Source organism: Dendrobates tinctorius, unplaced genomic scaffold (genome assembly GCF_039654945.1).
Source record: "Dendrobates tinctorius isolate UK_male_01 unplaced genomic scaffold, ASM3965494v1 ptg000005l, whole genome shotgun sequence".
NCBI classification, from domain to species: domain Eukaryota; kingdom Metazoa; phylum Chordata; class Amphibia; order Anura; family Dendrobatidae; genus Dendrobates; species Dendrobates tinctorius.
The window spans coordinates 14,138,577-14,156,345 of record NW_027361673.1 but is presented as its reverse complement, the minus strand read 5'-3'; the positions used below and the strand labels follow the sequence as shown (position 1 = coordinate 14,156,345).

Sequence of the window (17,769 nt, the reverse complement as noted above, 5' to 3'; positions counted from 1 at the left end):
TAAAGTTTATCTCAGATCACTGGTGTCAGCTGATGGGACTACAGCTCCCATCAGCCAATGTCTGCTGCCGCTAATAACAGTGAGAGCATGAGCGGCTGATGGGAGTATTCATCAGCCAGCTTCTGCGATGTAATAAATAATAACAAAATAAAACCTGCGTGGGTACCGCTGTAATTTTGATAAACAGCCAGGCAAAATTCACAGCTGGGGGCTGCAACCATCAGCTTCAGCAAGGATGGTTATCAAGAATAGAGGGGGGTCCCAAGCTGTATTTTTTAATTTAAGTAAAGAAAACAGCATGGGGTCCCCCACCATTTTTGACAACCAGCCTTGCTAATGCAGACAGCTGGGGGCTGGTATTCAGGTTGGTAAGGGGCCATGGATATTGCCCCCCAGCCTAAAAATAGCAGCCCCCACCCGCCCAGAAAAGGTGCATCTACTAGATGCCAATTCTGGCGTTTTGCCCGGCTCCTCCCACTTGCCCTGTATCGGTGGCAAGTGGGGTTCATATTTGCGGGGTTGATGTCACTTTTGCATTGTCAGGTGACATCAAGCCCACTACTTACTAATGTACAGGCGTCTATAAGACACCTATCCGTTACTAATCCTATAGTTTCATGGTAAATAAACACACACCCAGAATAAAGTGTTTTATTTGGAATAAAACAAATCACAATTTCTTTTTTATTTAAAAATAACAGTTATACTCACCTAATGCCTAATTCCACTGAATCCCTTGTCTCCTGTAATAAAATAAAAAAACAACAATATCCCTCACCTGTCCGTGGTTTTCTTTTTAAATTATTTATTTACAGCACAAGAGACGGTTGAATACTCCCCTCAGCTGCTCCTGCTCTCAATGCTATTAGCGGCAGCAGGCGTCGGCTGATGTGAGCAGGTAGTCCCATCAGCCAACACCAGTGACAGGAGGTAAACTTTATACCTCTGATCACAGCTGCGTGCTCATGCTGTCATTTGACAGCGTGGGACGCATGGCTGTCTGACCAGTGTTAAAGGAAATCTGTCACCCCTTTTTTGAGATATCATATAATAATATCATTCAATTGTGTGTCACATAAGGATTCTCTTAGTACTTTTGCTTCCCCCTGACCCCGCACCTTTCATGCATAAATACCTTTTTTATATCGGTTCAGATGTATGTAAACTGTCGCTGTCCGGTCCGCTGGGCGGGGCTTATTCACCTGCTCCCCCCCTCCCTGTCTTGCTCTACGCATTTCTTCTTGTGTAGAGCAAGACAGGGAGGGGGGAGCAGTTGAATAAGCCCCGCCCATCGGACCGGACCGTGGCAGTTTACATACATCTGAACCGATATAAAAAAGGTATTTATGCATGAAAGGTGCAGGGTCAGGGGGAAGCAAAAGTACTAAGAGAATCCTTATGTGACACACAATTGAATGATATCATTGTATGATATCTCAAAAAAGGGGTGACAGATTCCCTTTAATGATTTTAGCACTGATCAGAAGAGGTGTTTCCGCGTTGTCATGCACATGACAGTACAACAAACACCCAGTGTTCGGGGGGCCGAACACAGACTTGGAGAAATCCGTGTTCGATGTGCGTGCCCTAACAGTAGGTGTTCGGTATGGATGCCGAAGTTTACTGTTTGGGTTCGCCCATCTCTGTTCTCATCCTGAGAGGCTGTGTTACAGATCCCAGTTCTCAATTTTCAGGGGGGTTTGACATATAGTAATCAGTAAGTTATCCCTTTCATATGGGCAGGATAAGTTTACTGTATTGGGAATAACCTTTATCGGCAACCTTATAGCACAGTGTTGTAATATAAAGACATGGCTGTAATACTGGTCACATGAGCACATTTGTTTTTTCTACTAACTAGGTCTTCTCCCTATCTGTGATTCCCTGGTCCCTCTGCCTGCCGCCACTCTGTGATTCCCTGGTCCCTCTGCCTGCCGCCACTCTGTGATTCCCTGGTCCCCTTGCCTGCCGCCGCTCTGATTTCCCTGGTCCCTCTGCCTGCTGCCGCTCTGTGATTTCCCTGTCCCCCTGCCTGCCGCCTCTCTGTGATTCCCCGGTCCCTCTGCCTGCCTACCGCTCTGTGATTCCCCTGGTCCCTCTGCCTGCCGCCTCTCTGTGATTCCCCGGTCCCTCCCTCTGCCTGCCTGCCGCTCTGTGATTCCCCTGGTCCCTCTGCCTGCCTGCCGCTCTGTGATTCCCCTGGGCCCTCTGCCTGCCTGCCGCTCTGTGATTCCCCTGGTCCCTCTGCCTGCCGCCTCTCTGTGATTCCTCGGTCCCTCCCTCTGCCTGCCTGCCGCTCTGTGATTCCCCTGGTCCCTCTGCCTGCTGCCGCTCTGTGATTCCCCGGTCCCTCTGCCTGCCGCTGCTCTGTGATTTCCTTGGTCCCTCCGCCTGCCGCCTCTCTGTGATTCCCTGGTCCCTCCGCCTGCCGCCGCTCTGTGATTCTCCTGGTCCCTCTGCCTGCCGCCGCTCTGTGATTCCCCCGATCCCTCTGCCTGCCGCCTCTCTGTGATTCCCCCGATCCCTCTGCCTGCCGCCTCTCTGTGATTCCCCCGATCCCTCTGCCTGCCGCCTCTCTGTGATTTCCCCGATCCCTCTGCCTGCCGCCTCTCTGTGATTCCCCGGTCCCTCCCTCTGCTTGCCTGCCGCTCTGTGATTCCCCTGGTCCCTCTGCCTGCTGCCGCTCTGTGATTCCCCGGTCCCTCTGCCTGCCGCTGCTCTGTGATTCCCCGGTCCCTCCCTCTGCCTGCCTGCCGCTCTGTGATTCCCCTGGTCCGTCTGCCTGCCTGCCGCTCTGTGATTCCCCTGGTCCCTCTGCCTGCCTGCCGCTCTGTGATTCCCCTGGTCCCTCTGCCTGCCTGCCGCTCTGTGATTCCCCTGGTCCCTCTGCCTGCCTGCCGCTCTGTGATTCCCCTGGGCCCTCTGCCTGCCTGCCGCTCTGTGATTCCCCTGGTCCCTCTGCCTGCCGCCTCTCTGTGATTCCCCTGGTCCCTCCCTCTGCCTGCCTGCCGCTCTGTGATTCCCCTGGTCCCTCTGCCTGCTGCCGCTCTGTGATTCCCCGGTCCCTCTGCCTGTCGCTGCTCTGTGATTCCCTTGGTCCCTCCGCCTGCCGCCTCTCTGTGATTCCCTGGTCCCTCCGCCTGCCGCCTCTCTGTGATTCTCCTGGTCCCTCTGCCTGCTGCCGCTCTGTGATTCCCCCGATCCCTCTGCCTGCCGCCTCTCTGTGATTCCCCCGATCCCTCTGCCTGCCGCCTCTCTGTGATTCCCCCGATCCCTCTGCCTGCCGCCTCTCTGTGATTTCCCCGATCCCTCTGCCTGCCGCCTCTCTGTGATTCCCCGGTCCCTCCCTCTGCTTGCCTGCCGCTCTGTGATTCCCCTGGTCCCTCTGCCTGCTGCCGCTCTGTGATTCCCCGGTCCCTCTGCCTGCCGCTGCTCTGTGATTCCCCTGGTCCCTCCACCTGCCGCCTCTCTGTGATTCTCCTGGTCCCTCTGCCTGCTGCCGCTCTGTGATTCCCCCGATCCCTCTGCCTGCCGCCGCTCTGTGATTCCCCCGAGCCCTCTGCCTGCCGCCTCTCTGTGATTCCCCCGATCCCTCTGCCTGCCGCCTCTCTGTGATTCCCCGGTCCCTCTGCCTGCCGCTGCTCTGTGATTCCCTTGGTCCCTCCGCCTGCCGCCTCTCTGTGATTCCCTGGTCCCTCTGCCTGCCGCCTCTCTGTGATTCTCCTGGTCCCTCTGCCTGCTGCCGCTCTGTGATTCCCCCGATCCCTCTGCCTGCCGCCTCTCTGTGATTCCCCCGATCCCTCTGCCTGCCGCCTCTCTGTTATTCCCCCGATCCCTCTGCCTGCCGCCTCTCTGTGATTTCCCCGATCCCTCTGCCTGCCGCCTCTCTGTGATTCCCCGGTCCCTCCCTCTGCTTGCCTGCCGCTCTGTGATTCCCCTGGTCCCTCTGCCTGCTGCCGCTCTGTGATTCCCCGGTCCCTCTGCCTGCCGCTGCTCTGTGATTCCCCTGGTCCCTCCACCTGCCGCCTCTCTGTGATTCTCCTGGTCCCTCTGCCTGCTGCCGCTCTGTGATTCCCCCGATCCCTCTGCCTGCCGCCGCTCTGTGATTCCCCCGATCCCTCTGCCTGCCGCCTCTCTGTGATTCCCCCGATCCCTCTGCCTGCCGCCTCTCTGTGATTCCCCGGTCCCTCTGCCTGCCGCTGCTCTGTGATTCCCCTGGTCCCTCCGCCTGCCGCCTCTCTGTGATTCTCCTGGTCCCTCTGCCTGCTGCCGCTCTGTGATTCCCCGGTCCCTCCCTCTGCCTGCCTGCCGCTCTGTGATTCCCCTGGTCCCTCTGCCTGCTGCCGCTCTGTGATTCCCCGGTCCCTCTGCCTGCCGCTGCTCTGTGATTCCCCGGTCCCTCTGCCTGCCGCCGATTCCCCTGGTCCCTCCGCCTGCCGCCTCTCTGTGATTCCCCGGTTCCTCCACCTGCCTCCTCTCTGTGATCCCTCCTCCCCGTGATTCTTCAGTCCTTACATCTGTCTCAGGTCTGTGAATGACCGGTCACTGCTGAGATTTCTAACAGAGGAGTCAGGTCATTCAGTGACCGGAGGGGCTGGGGAATCACAGACAATAAGGAGGCCCTGTGCACCGAAATCTAATTAGCAGAAAATTTCAAATGGTAGAAGAAACACACAGAGAATTTCTTAACCAAAGATATCAATGTAATCAGTATTACAGCGCCTTTACAGCCATCTCTTTACGTTACAAAATCGTGCTGACAGGTTCTCTTTAAGCCGATGGTACATATGAAATCAGCTGAGCCATTGAGTAGATATCCCTGTTCTTGAGATGGCTGGGGGTCTGCGGGTCAGCCATTTTTTGCATATGCCTGTGTAAGGCTGCATGAGACCACGTACAGATGTGGCAGAAACGGTAATCCAATCACAAATCTCTGTAGCATACTTGTGTACCAAACCCCATACAGAATGAAGGAAATACACATGGTGTCTGATTCGTGAAGGTGTTTTTGCTAGAAGTCTGGTGGAAAACAACTTAAAATATTGAAAAAATTTTGCGCAGACATTTTACAACTTTCGCAACAGTATTTGCCATCTCCTCCAAAGTGGGTGAAGCTGGGTCAGGACAGAGCATGGCACACCTTACACCAGACATGTATCTGGTCTGTGACTGAGGCACACGCTGGTTGTGAGATGCTCCTTATTCATTAAAGGGGTTGTCCCACGAACAAAGTACATTATATTTACCGTAATAGATTTTAGAATATTAATTTCCACAATTAAATGTATTTGAAAAAAATGTTCCTGTGCTGAGATAATCTTATAAATGTGTCCCTGCTGTGTACTGTAGAGCACACAAGAAAAAGGTATATGCGCCAGAATGTAGGGATCACCACCAAGTCATATGGTCAAAGTCAACAACTTTATTTCAGTGAACACAACAAACAAACACTTGTTTAAAATCAATTAAGAAGGCTGAGAGAAAACCAGACATGAATCAAGAGACAAAACAATGGGTCATGAATTTATACAGTAAAATACTTAGAGCCCCAATCTAACCATACAATCAGTGTGCTGTAAACAAGTACAGATGCTTGCTGGCTGTTATAGCCCTAATATTGCTATAGCATTAGTATATCCGTATGCTGTTTGCATATGAGCCTCAATCAGACAATACTGAAAGCTCTAAGTACAAAGCCAGGAATATCATGATCACTTCAAAGCAAGAACAAGCTACAGTGGGGCAAAAAAGTATTTAGTCAGTCAGCAATAGTGCAAGTTCCACCACTTAAAAAGATGAGAGGCGTCTGTAATTTACATCATAGGTAGACCTCAACTATGGGAGACAAACTGAGAAAAAAAAATCCAGAAAATCACATTGTCTGTTTTTTTTTCATTTTATTTGCATATTATGGTGGAAAATAAGTATTTGGTCAGAAACAAAATTTCATCTCAATACTTTGTGATATATCCTTTGTTGGCAATGACAGAGGTCAAACGTTTTCTGTAAGTCTTCACAAGGTTGCCACACACTGTTGTTGGTATGTTGGCCCATTCCTCCATGCAGATCTCCTCTAGAGCAGTGATGTTTTTGGCTTTTCGCTTGGCAACACGGACTTTCAACTCCCTCCAAAGGTTTTCTATAGGGTTGAGATCTGGAGACTGGCTAGGCCACTCCAGGACCTTGAAATGCTTCTTACGAAGCCACTCCTTCGTTGCCCTGGCGGTGTGCTTTGGATAATTGTCATGTTGAAAGACCCAGCCACGTTTCATCTTCAGTGCCCTTGCTGATGGAAGGAGGTTTGCACTCAAAATCTCACGATACATGGCCCCATTCATTCTTTCATGTACCCGGATCAGTCGTCCTGGCCCCTTTGCAGAGAAACAGCCCCAAAGCATGATGTTTCCACCACCATGCTTTACAGTAGGTATGGTGTTTGATGGATGCAACTCAGTATTCTTTTTCCTCCAAACACGACAAGTTGTGTTTCTACCAAACAGTTCCAGTTTGGTTTCATCAGACCATAGGACATTCTCCCAAAACTCCTCTGGATCATCCAAATGCTCTCTAGCAAACTTCAGACGGGCCCGGACATGTACAGGCTTAAGCAGTGGGACACGTCTGGCACTGCAGGATCTGAGTCCATGGTGGCGTAGTGTGTTACTTATGGTAGGCCTTGTTACATTGGTCCCAGCTCTCTGCAGTTCATTCACTAGGTCCCCCCGCGTGGTTCTGGGATTTTTGCTCACCGTTCTTGTGATCATTCTGACCCCACGGGGTGGGATTTTGCGTGGAGCACCAGATCGAGGGAGATTATCAGTGGTCTTGTATGTCTTCCATTTTCTAATTATTGCTCCCACAGTTGATTTCTTCACTCCAAGCTGGTTGGCTATTGCAGATTCAGTCTTCCCAGCCTGGTGCAGGGCTACAATTTTGTTTCTGGTGTCCTTTGACAGCTCTTTGGTCTTCACCATAGTGGAGTTTGGAGTCAGACTGTTTGAGGGTGTGCACAGGTGTCTTTTTATACTGATAACAAGTTTAAACAGGTGCCATTACTACAGGTAATGAGTGGAGGAAAGAGGAGACTCTTAAAGAAGAAGTTACAGGTCTATGAGAGCCAGAAATCTTGTTTGCTTGTTTCTGACCAAATACTTATTTTCCACCATAATATGCAAATAAAATGAAAAAAAAAACAGACAATGTGATTTTCTGGATTTTTTTTTTCTCAGTTTGTCTCCCATAGTTGAGGTCTACCTATGATGTAAATTACAGACGCCTCTCATCTTTTTAAGTGGTGGAACTTGCACTATTGCTGACTGACTAAATACTTTTTTGCCCCACTGTATATTCCTAAATAACATAAGTACTCACATCTACTATGGCCAAAGTGGATTAATGCCAGCCAAAACAGCATGTTACCAACAAATCAGGCCATAGAGGTAAGGATGAAGTCACTCCTTCCCCCAGTGTAATAGCAGCTAGCCCCTAGGCAGAAGCACACGGCTGGGTTACATGGGACCCCTTTGCAACGTTCATTTCCTAATGAATCAGCTGCATCTTTTGCCAGCCTCTCATCATTAAGCCTCTCCCCTCACCCTATTGAATCCCCTACTGTGCCCCTCATCAGTGCAAACATCCTTAAACACATTTCTGCAAATGAAGCCCTGACAGTTTTGACTTCTTATCCTAAGTCATGTAGCAAGGCTCTTTTAAAGGGAAGATGCCATAAAATACTGCTCCCATAGAAGTAGACAGCGCGGTCACACATTACACCACTGCTCCCATAGAAGTGGACGGAGCACGGTCACATATTACGCCACTGCTCACAAAGAAGTGGCCTGAGCACGGTCACACATTACACCACTGCTCCCATAGAAGTGGCTGGAGCACGGCCACATATTATACCACTGCTCCCATAGAAGTGGCCAGAGCGCGGCAACACATTACACCACTGCTCCATTTAAGTGGATGTAGCACTGTCACATAATTCACCATTGCTCCCATAGAAGTGGCCAGAGCACGGTCACACACTACTGTACACCACTGCTTCCATAGAAATGTGTAAGGGTATGCTTCCACGGTCAGGATTTGCTGCGGATTGGACGCTACGTACAGCCGCAGCATCCAATCCTCAGCGGCCAGATGTTGCAGCATAGTGGAGGGGATTTTATAAAATCCCATCTCCGCTGTGCGTTCAAAGACGCGGGTGGCAGACCTGCCTAACCGGACATGCGGAATATCTTTATAGACCGCAGCAGTAGCACTGTCCTATGTATAGGATGCGGTGATTCCGCATGTGATCAGTGAACACATGCGGAATCACCGCACGTACAAAAGGGGGCGGCACTTTGGACAAGGCGGGTGTTCACTGCGTCTAAAGCACTCGGAATCATGACCATGGACGCATACCCTCACTCTGATCTGTCAACTTCTATAGCAGCAGTATTGTAATAGAATAGATGTCCTGTAGATAAATAATTTCACAAGCCCCCTACTTATAATAAACTTGCAGCCATTTGTGCCTTTCATGTGGCACGAAAGGTTGTTTGCCCTGATAAATTAAAAATAAATGTGGGTCCCCCCTATTTTTTGTAACCAACCAAGGGAAAGCAGACAGCTGGGGGCTTATATTATCAGTCTGGGAAGGTCCCTTGTTATTGGGCTCTTCCCAGCCTAAAAATACCAGCCCGCAGCCTCCCCACATTTGGTGCATCACATCACATGTGCCAATTCTGGCGCTTTGCCTAGCTCTTCTTGATTGCCCTGGTGTGGTGGCAATCAGGGTAATGGTCGCTGGGGTTGAAGTCACATCTGGCATCAAGCCCTGGTGTTAGTAATGAAGAGGTGTCTATCGGATACCCCCACTATTAAACAAATAATGAGAGAAAAAAAGACAGAAAATTTTTTTTCTTTAATAAACACTCCCCGACACGTTCTCTGGTTCACCAACTTATTTTGCAAAAAAAATCCATAGTCCACAGTAGTCCTGGGAATCCGCCGTCGTCCACAAGTGGAAATCTGGAAAAACAAAGTAGAGAAAAAATGAGAAGACACTAGCTCATTCTCCAATTTATTAGAAAACAAGAAGTTTCCATGCAGTTCCAGCGTAGTCCATGATCCCCGAATCCGACGTCCAAGGGCTATTGAGCCTCGTTCAGAGAACCAAGTACCATGGACTATAGCAGCAACTACCCCCCGATCCCACAAACCTGACCGCTGTGATGAGCTTTGACGTCAGTAACTACACCACTGATCAGAGTCGCTGAACCCTCTGTATAATGGCCTCATAGTGCTCCAGCGTATAATGGCCTCTTATAGTGCTCCACAGCATAATGGCCTCATAGAGTGCTCCATAGCATAATGGCTCCATATAATGCCTCACAGCAAAATGGCCCCATAGAGTGCTACACAGCATAATTAATTGTCACGATGTGACCTGACCCAATAGGTGGTCGGTCAGCGAACGGCGCAACTCTTACAAAGCGGGATGGTATAGGGGAAAGAAACGCCCTACTGATAGGGAATGAGGGATGGTCACCACCTGAGCTTATACCTGAGCCTGTCCCTGCACTCCCCTAACCCTATGTGTATTCTCCCCCCCCTCGCCATTAGGATACCTCGTCGTCAATTTACACTGCACTGGCCGATGTAGGGCGCTAGCCTAGCCACTGCTGATAATACACACAGGGAATGGTGACAGACACGAAAGGGACAAGGAAATAACACTTTGCTTTCTCTGCTGCAAAGCCAAGCACAGCAGTATAAAGGCATCAGGATAATGAACTCAGCAGAATCACCACTGTACCCAGAGAGCTCCTCACACAGACTTGGTCACTGAAGAATACTCTATCACCGACAGTCAGCTGATGCATCAGGTGACCATTTAAAGGATGTTGGGAGTGGTCACCACCCACATCAGCTGACCCAGCAGCACTGCAATTATACCAGATTGCCAGCGGGGGAAAACTGACATTAACCCCTGCTGGCCTGAAAGGAAAAAAGTTTTAACTGCGTGGAACCAGAGCTGTCACAAATCCAAAAGTTGATCGTGACAATAATGGCCCCGTATAGTGCTCCACAGCATAATGACCCCATAGAGTGCTACACAGCATAATTGTGATGATGTGACCTGACCCAATAGGTGGTCGGTCAGCGAACGGCGCAACTCACACAGCGGGATGGTATAGGGAAGAGTAAGGCCCTACTGATAGGGAATGAGGGATGGTCACCACCTGAGTTCAAAGCTGAGCCTGTCCCTGCATTCCCCTAATGCCCTGTGTGGGTCCTTCCCCCCTCCGCCGTCAGGATACCTCGTCCTTTGCTGTCATTTAACACTGCCCTGGCTAGTGCACTGGCTGACGTAGGGCACTAGCCTAGCCACTGCTGATAATACACACAGGGAATGTGACAGACACGAAAGGGATGAGGAAATAACACTTCGCTTTCTCTGCTGCAAAACACAGCAGTATAAAGGCATCAGGATAATGAACACAGCAGAATCACCACTGCACCCAGAGAGCTCCTCACACAGACTTGGTCACTGAAGAATACTCTATCACCGACAGTCAGCTGATGCATCAGGTGACCATTTAAAGGATGTTGGGAGTGGTCACCACCCACATCAGCTGACCCAGCAGCACTGCAATTATACCAGATTGCCAGCGGGGGAAAACTGACATTAACCCCTGCTGGCCTGAAAGGAAAAAAGTTTTAACTGTGTGGAACCAGAGCTGTCACAAATCCAAAAGTTGATCGTGACAATAATGGCCCCGTATAGTGCTCCACAGCATAATGACCCCATAGAGTGCTACACAGCATAATTGTGATGATGTGACCTGACCCAATAGGTGGTCGGTCAGTGAACGGCGCAACTCACACAGCGGGATGGTATAGGGAAGAGTAAGGCCCTACTGATAGGGAATGAGGGATGGTCACCACCTGAGCTCAAAGCTGAGCCTGTCCCTGCATTCCCCTAATGCCCTGTGTGGGTCCTTCCCCCCTCCGCCGTCAGGATACCTCGTCCTTTGCTGTCATTTAACACTGCCCTGGCTAGTGCACTGGCTGACGTAGGGCACTAGCCTAGCCACTGCTGATAATACACACAGGGAATGTGACAGACACGAAAGGGATGAGGAAATAACACTTCGCTTTCTCTGCTGCAAAACACAGCAGTATAAAGGCATCAGGATAATGAACCCAGCAGAATCACCACTGCACCCAGAGAGCTCCTCACACAGACTTGGTCACTGAAGAATACTCTATCACTGACAGTAAGCTGATGCATCAGGTGATCATTTAAAGGATGTTGGGAGTGGTCACCACCCACATCAGCTGACCCAGCAGCACTGCAATTACACCAGATTGCCAGCGGGGGAAAACTGACATTAACCCCTGCTGGCCTGAAAGGAAAAAAGTTTTAACTGCGTGGAATCAGAGCTGTCACAAATCCAAAAATGAATCGTGACAATAATGGCCCCGTATAGTGCTCCACAGCATAATGGCCCCATAGAGTGTTCCACAGCATAATGGCCCCATAGAGTGCTCCACAGCATAATGGCCCCATAGAGTGCCCCATAGAGTGCTTCACGGCATAATGGTCCCATAGAGTGTTCCACAGCTTAACGGCCCCATAGAGTGCTTCATAGCATAATGGCCCCATAGAGTGCTTCATAGCATAATGGCCCCATAGAGTGCTTCACAGCATAATGGCCCCATATAGTGCTCCGCAGTATAATGGCCACCATATAATGCCTCACAGTATAATATACCCCATATAGTGCCTCACAGTATAATGGCCCCCATATAGTGGGGTACACTTGAGAAGAAGCAGTGTACTGACTGGGGGTACACTAAAGGAGAAGCGGTGTACTGGCTGGGGGTACCCTAGAGAAGGAGTGGTGTACTGGCTGGGGGTACCCTAGAGAAGGAGCGGTGTACTGACTGGGGGTACCCTAGAGAACGAGCGGTGTACTGACTTGGGGGTACACTAGAGAAGGAGTGGTGTGCTGACTGGGGGTACACTAGAGAAGGAGCAGTGTACTGACTTGGGAGTACACTAGAGAAGGAGCAGTGTACTGACTTGGGAGTACACTAGAGAAGGAGCAGTGTACTGACTTGGGGGTACACTAGAGAAGGAGCAGTGTACTGACTGGGGGTACCCTAGAGAAGGAGCGGTGTACTGACTGGGGGTACACTAGAGAAGGAGTGGTGTACTGACGGGGTACACTAGAGAAGGAGTGGTGTACTGACTGGCGGTACACTAGAGAAGGAGCGGTGTACTGACTGGGGGTACACTAGAGAAAGAGTGGTGAACTGACTGGGGTACAGTAGAGAAGGAGTGGTGTACTCACTGGGGGTACACTAGAGAAGGAGCGGTGTACTGACTGGGGTACAGTAGAGAAGGAACGGTGTACTGACTGGGGTACAGTAGAGAAGGAGCGGTGTACTCACTGGGGTACAGTAGATGAGTGGTGTACTCACTGGGGGTACAGTAGAGAAGGAGCGGTGTACTGACTGGGGTACAGTAGATGAGTGGTGTACTCACTGGGGTACAGTAGATGAGTGGTGTACTCACTGTGGGTACAGTAGAGAAGGAGCGGTGTACTGACGGGTACAGTAGATGAGTGGTGTACTCACTGGGGTACAGTAGATGAGTGGTGTACTCACTGGGGTACAGTAGAGAAGGAGCGGTGTACTCACTGGGGTACAGTAGATGAGTGGTGTACTCACTGGGGTACAGTAGATAAGTGGTGTACTCACTGGGGTACAGTAGATGAGTGGTGTACTCACTGGGGTACAGTAGAGAAGGAGCGGTGTACTCACTGGGGGAACAGTAGAGGAGTGGAAAGGACGCGTACTATGTCTCCAGAACTGCCCAGCTAATGGATCTAATAGTGCAGCGCTGTATACAAGTGCTGATCGTCCTGTGAGTAATAGTGGACGACATGTGAACATGGCACCTATTATTGTGTGAGTCCTGCTGCATTTGATTACTTGTGAGTGAATGGCCACAGACCGTACTGCAGTAAGAATATGCACAGCTATTCATGTCTCACTAGATAAAAGTAGCCAAGGAGATTGGGCTGAGAGCAGTGAGCCGTCACCGAGGAGAATGGGCGAAGCAGGGAAATAATTACAATCATCTGTTCGCTGCTTTGTTTTCCTACTTATCCTGTAATCTATAAATCGCAGTAGAGGAGGGTGCTTGGCTGTGGAGAATATTAAATAATTTGGGCTGGAGGGAGATCTAGCAGGAGTAGACAAGCGGCCTGTGGGGGAAACAAGGTGACTTCAGATTCAGCTGACTATCACCCACTTGTGCTGCCTGCGATTCTTTCATTTTCTCGCGTCTTTGCCTGCAGACTTTGTTTGATAACCAGAACAATGCATCAGCTAAAGAAGAAGGTGAAAGTCCCAGCAACAACAAGAATGACTCCAAGAATAACGCCAAGAATGACTCCAAGAAGATGTCTGTGGAGAGGGTCTACCAGAAGAAAACACAGCTGGAGCACATCCTGCTCCGTCCTGACACCTACATCGGATCGGTGGAGCCTGTTACTCAGGTGAATTTTTTTTTTGTATCAATTAAACCTTTGGAAACATTGTAATAAGAAACCACTTTTTTTCTTCCCTTCTCCATTCTTGAGATTTGGCCTCCTTTTCACTGTATGTAAATCTAGCATTTTTAGCCAAGTGGGCATGTTCCTCATCTTATTTCTATGGATGTCTCTGAGCTCATACCCAGTTGGCTTAAAACACTATCCTTTTATATAGGAAAGAGGGGGCCATATTACAGAAACACAGATATAAGAGAACACGGTGGCATTTGCACTATAAATATATACATACATACAGTTGTGCTCAAAAGTTTACATACCCCGGCAGAATTTTTGCTTTCTTGGCTTTTTTTTTCAGAGAATATGAATGATAACACCAAAACTTTTTCTCCACTCATGGTTAGTGGTTGGGTGAAGCCATTTACTGTCAAACTACTGTGTTTTCTCTTTTTAAATCATAATGACAACCCAAAACATCCAAATGACCCTGATCAAAAGTTGTCCCCTCTAACATCAATGACAGCTTGAAGTCTTTTGTGGCAGTTATGGATGAGGTTCTTTATTTTCTCAGATGGTAAAGCTGCCCCCTCTTCTTGGCAAAACACCTCTAGTTCCTGTACATTCCTGGGCTGTCTAGCATGAACTGCGCGCTTGAGATCTCCCCAGAGTGGCTCAATGATATTGAGGGCAGGAGACTGAGATGGCCACTCCAGAACCTTCACTTTGTTCCGCTGTAGCATCCAGAAGCTATGTTCACACATTACATATTTGCAACTTTTTTTTAGCAGTTAAATTCTGCTTTTTGGCAGTGAAAAGCTGGTTTTTCATTGATTTCATGGCATTTTTGCAGCTTTTTTTGTGTAGATTATGTGTGTGATTTGTCTGCAGTAGGTTTAATACAGTTCGCTTTATTAACCATAAATGCTTAGGTGCGTTTTTGCACTCTGATTACTTTCTATGGGTGAAAAACTGCCAAAATGTTGAAAAATATTGCATATGCTGATTTAAAAAACACTGCAGTTTTCCAATGTTGTTAAGTCACAATAAAAAAGAAAAAAAAAGTTGAATGACCTTTCTGAAACCTCCATAGATTTTGCTGGTGATTTAAAAAGCAGCTTTAATTTGCATAAAAAGAAGCAAAAACGCAATGTGTGAACATGGCCAAAGAGATATTTGACAAATGTGACCGACCACTTCAGCCTAAGTAATGAAGCTTGTCACCCAACTTTCCAGGAAACACGTCTTTACCGCTTAACTACAATTTATAGTAATTGGACTAGAGGCAAATCTAGTTCTTCTATTTTTGGGATTTTAATTAGTTGAGAAAATTATCAAACTGATATTTTAGTATTAGATTTCTCTTAGAAGGATGCATCAACAATCCATTGTAGAGCCACGTCTGTCCTGCTTCATTGGTCAGTAATATGAAGGGAAAATGAAGCAGAACATAACGTTCATGTACGTCAGCGCTGGGGTAAACATTTGTGGCTGGGGTTCTCCCCACACACTTGGATGCCGTCTATGTTACGTAACCAGCATTTGGTTCTATACAGCAGCATCCAGAGCTCAGCTCTGATTACTGCTTTTTTTTATAATTTAAATGCTGCTGTCAGTACTTAATTGGTGCACTTATGTGTTACCATGACAGTTGGAAGTCTGAAGGGCCCCTGTTGCTCCCATCTTGGCACTCCTGGGAAGCCCAGCCATGGACTGAGCTTCATTGGAGACAGTGATGTACAATAAATACTGCCATACTGTAATATTGCAATGTATGGTATCGTCGATCAGACAATCGCTGTTTCAAGTCCCCTAAGAAGATTAACCAAAAAAAAATAAAGTAAATCATTAAAACAAAAATTATATATATATAGTACAGACCAAAAGTTTGGACACACCTTCTCATTCAAAGAGTTTTCTTTATTTTCATGACTATGAAAATTGTAGACTCACTCTGAAGGCATCAAAACTATGAATTAACACATGTGGAATTATATAATTAGCAAAAAAGTGTGAAACAACTGAAAATACTGTATGTCTTATATTCTAGGTTCTTCAAAGTAGCCACCTTTTGCTTTGATTACTGCTTTGCACACTCTTGGCATTCTCTTGATGAGCTTCAAGAGGTAGTCACCAGAAATGGATTTCACTTCACAGGTGTGCCCTGTCAGGTTTAATAAGTTGTATTTCTTGCCTTATAAATGGGGTTGGGACCATCAGTTGTGTTGTGCAGAAGTCTGGTGGATACACAGCTTATAGTCCTACTGAATAGACTGTTAGAATTTGTATTATGGCAAGAAAAAAGCAGCTAAGTAAAGAAAAACGAGTGGCCATCATTACCTTAAGAAATGAAGGTCAGTCAGTCCGAAAAATTGGGAAATTTTTGAAAGTGTCCCCAAGTGCAGTGGCAAAAACCATCAAGCGCTACAAAGAAACTGGCTCACATGAGGACCGCCCCAGGAAAGGAAGACCAAGAGTCACCTCTGCTGCAGAGGATAAGTTCATCTGAGTCACCAGCCTCAGAAATCGCAGGTTAACGGCAGCTCAGATTAGAGACCAGGTCAATGCCACACAGAGTTCTAGCAGCAGACACATCTCTACAACAACTGTTAAGAGGAGACTTTGTGCAGCAGGCCTTCATGGTAAAATAGCTGCTAGGAAATCACTGCTAAGGACAGGCAACAAGCTGAAGAGACTTGTTTGGGCTAAAGATCACAAGGAAAGGACATTAGACCAGTGGAAATCTGTGCTTTGGTCTGATGAGTCCAAATTTGAGATCTTTGGTTCCAACCACCGTGTCTTTGTGAGACGTAGAAAGGGTGAACGGATGGACTTTACATGCCTGGTTCCCACCGTGAAGCATGGAGGAGGAGGTGAGATGGTGTGGGGGTGCTTTGCTGGTGATACTTGGGGATTTATTCAAAACTGAAGGCATACTGAACCAGCATGGCTACCACAGCATCTTGCAGCGGCATGCTCTTCCATCCGGTTTGTGTTTAGTTGGACCATCATTCATTTTTCAACAGGACAATGACCCCAAACACACCTCCAGGCTGTGTAAGGGCTATTTAACCAAGAAGGAGAGTGATGTGGTGCTACCCCAGATGACCTGGCCTCCACAGACACAAGACCTGAACCCAATCGAGATGGTTTGGGGTGAGCTGGACAGCAGAGTGAAGGCCAACAAGTGCTAAGCATCTCTGGAAACTCCTTCAAGACTGTTGGAAGACCATTTCCGGTGACTACCACTTGAAGCTCATCAAGAGAATGCCAAGAGTGTGCAAAGCAGTAACCAAAGCAAAAGGTGGCTACTTTGAAGAACCTAGAATATAAGACATGTTTTCAGTTGTTTCACACTTTTTTGTTAATTATATAATTCCACATGTATTAATTCATAGTTTTGATGCCTACAGAGTGAATCTACAATTTTCATAGTCATGAAAATAAAGAAAACTCTTTGAATGGAGAAGGTGTGTCTAAACTTTTGGTCTATACTGTGTATATATCTCTATCATAAACAAAAACAGTACCAACACTTGAATTTATTTATGTTACTCACTACTTATATTGCACCAGTAATTCCACAGCGCTTTACAGACATTATCGGCACTGTCACGAATGCGACTCACAATCTAGAATCTCTATCAATATGTCTTTTGAGTTTGGGAGGAAACCGGAGAACCCGGAGGAAACCCACACAAACACGGGGAGAACATACAAACTTCTTGCAGATGTTGTCCTTGGTGGGATTTGAACCCAGAACCCCAGCGCTGCAAGGCTGCAGTGCTAACCACTGAGCCACTGTGCTGCCCTAATTGCTTCCCTTTCCCCAATTTAAAAAAATAAAAAATAAAACATTAACATATTGGTATTGCTGGGTCTGTAAAATTCCGAAATATCAAAATATTAAATTAGCTAATACTTAAAGAGAAAAACGTCAAAACGCCAAAATTGTTGTATTTCAGGTACCACACCTACCTAAAACAATGCAATGAAGTCCTAAATAGTATGTATCCCAATTTGGAATCAATAAAGTCACCAGTTTAGCACACAAAAAAACAAGCATTCCGGTAGCTTCTATGTTCTCCCCGTGTTTGTGTGGGTTTCCTCCCACATTCCAAAGACATACTGATAGGGAATCTAGATTGTGAGCCCCAATGGGGACAGTGATGATAATGTGTGCAAACTGTAAAGCGCTGCAGACTATGTTAGCGCT

General features: G+C 47.8%; 1 protein-coding gene across 3 annotated transcripts in view; it reads left to right on the top strand.

Annotated features, from left to right (window-relative positions):
- The window catches only part of TOP2B (DNA topoisomerase II beta), a 164,473-nt gene that overhangs the window by 4,540 nt on the left and 142,164 nt on the right, over positions 1 to 17,769 (top strand). For all 3 annotated transcript variants that reach the window (XM_073568361.1, XM_073568360.1, XM_073568362.1), the window contains exon 2: positions 13,362 to 13,562. In XM_073568361.1, the coding sequence (XP_073424462.1) occupies positions 13,362 to 13,562 (201 nt within the window). The remainder of the gene's footprint in view (positions 1 to 13,361; positions 13,563 to 17,769) is intronic.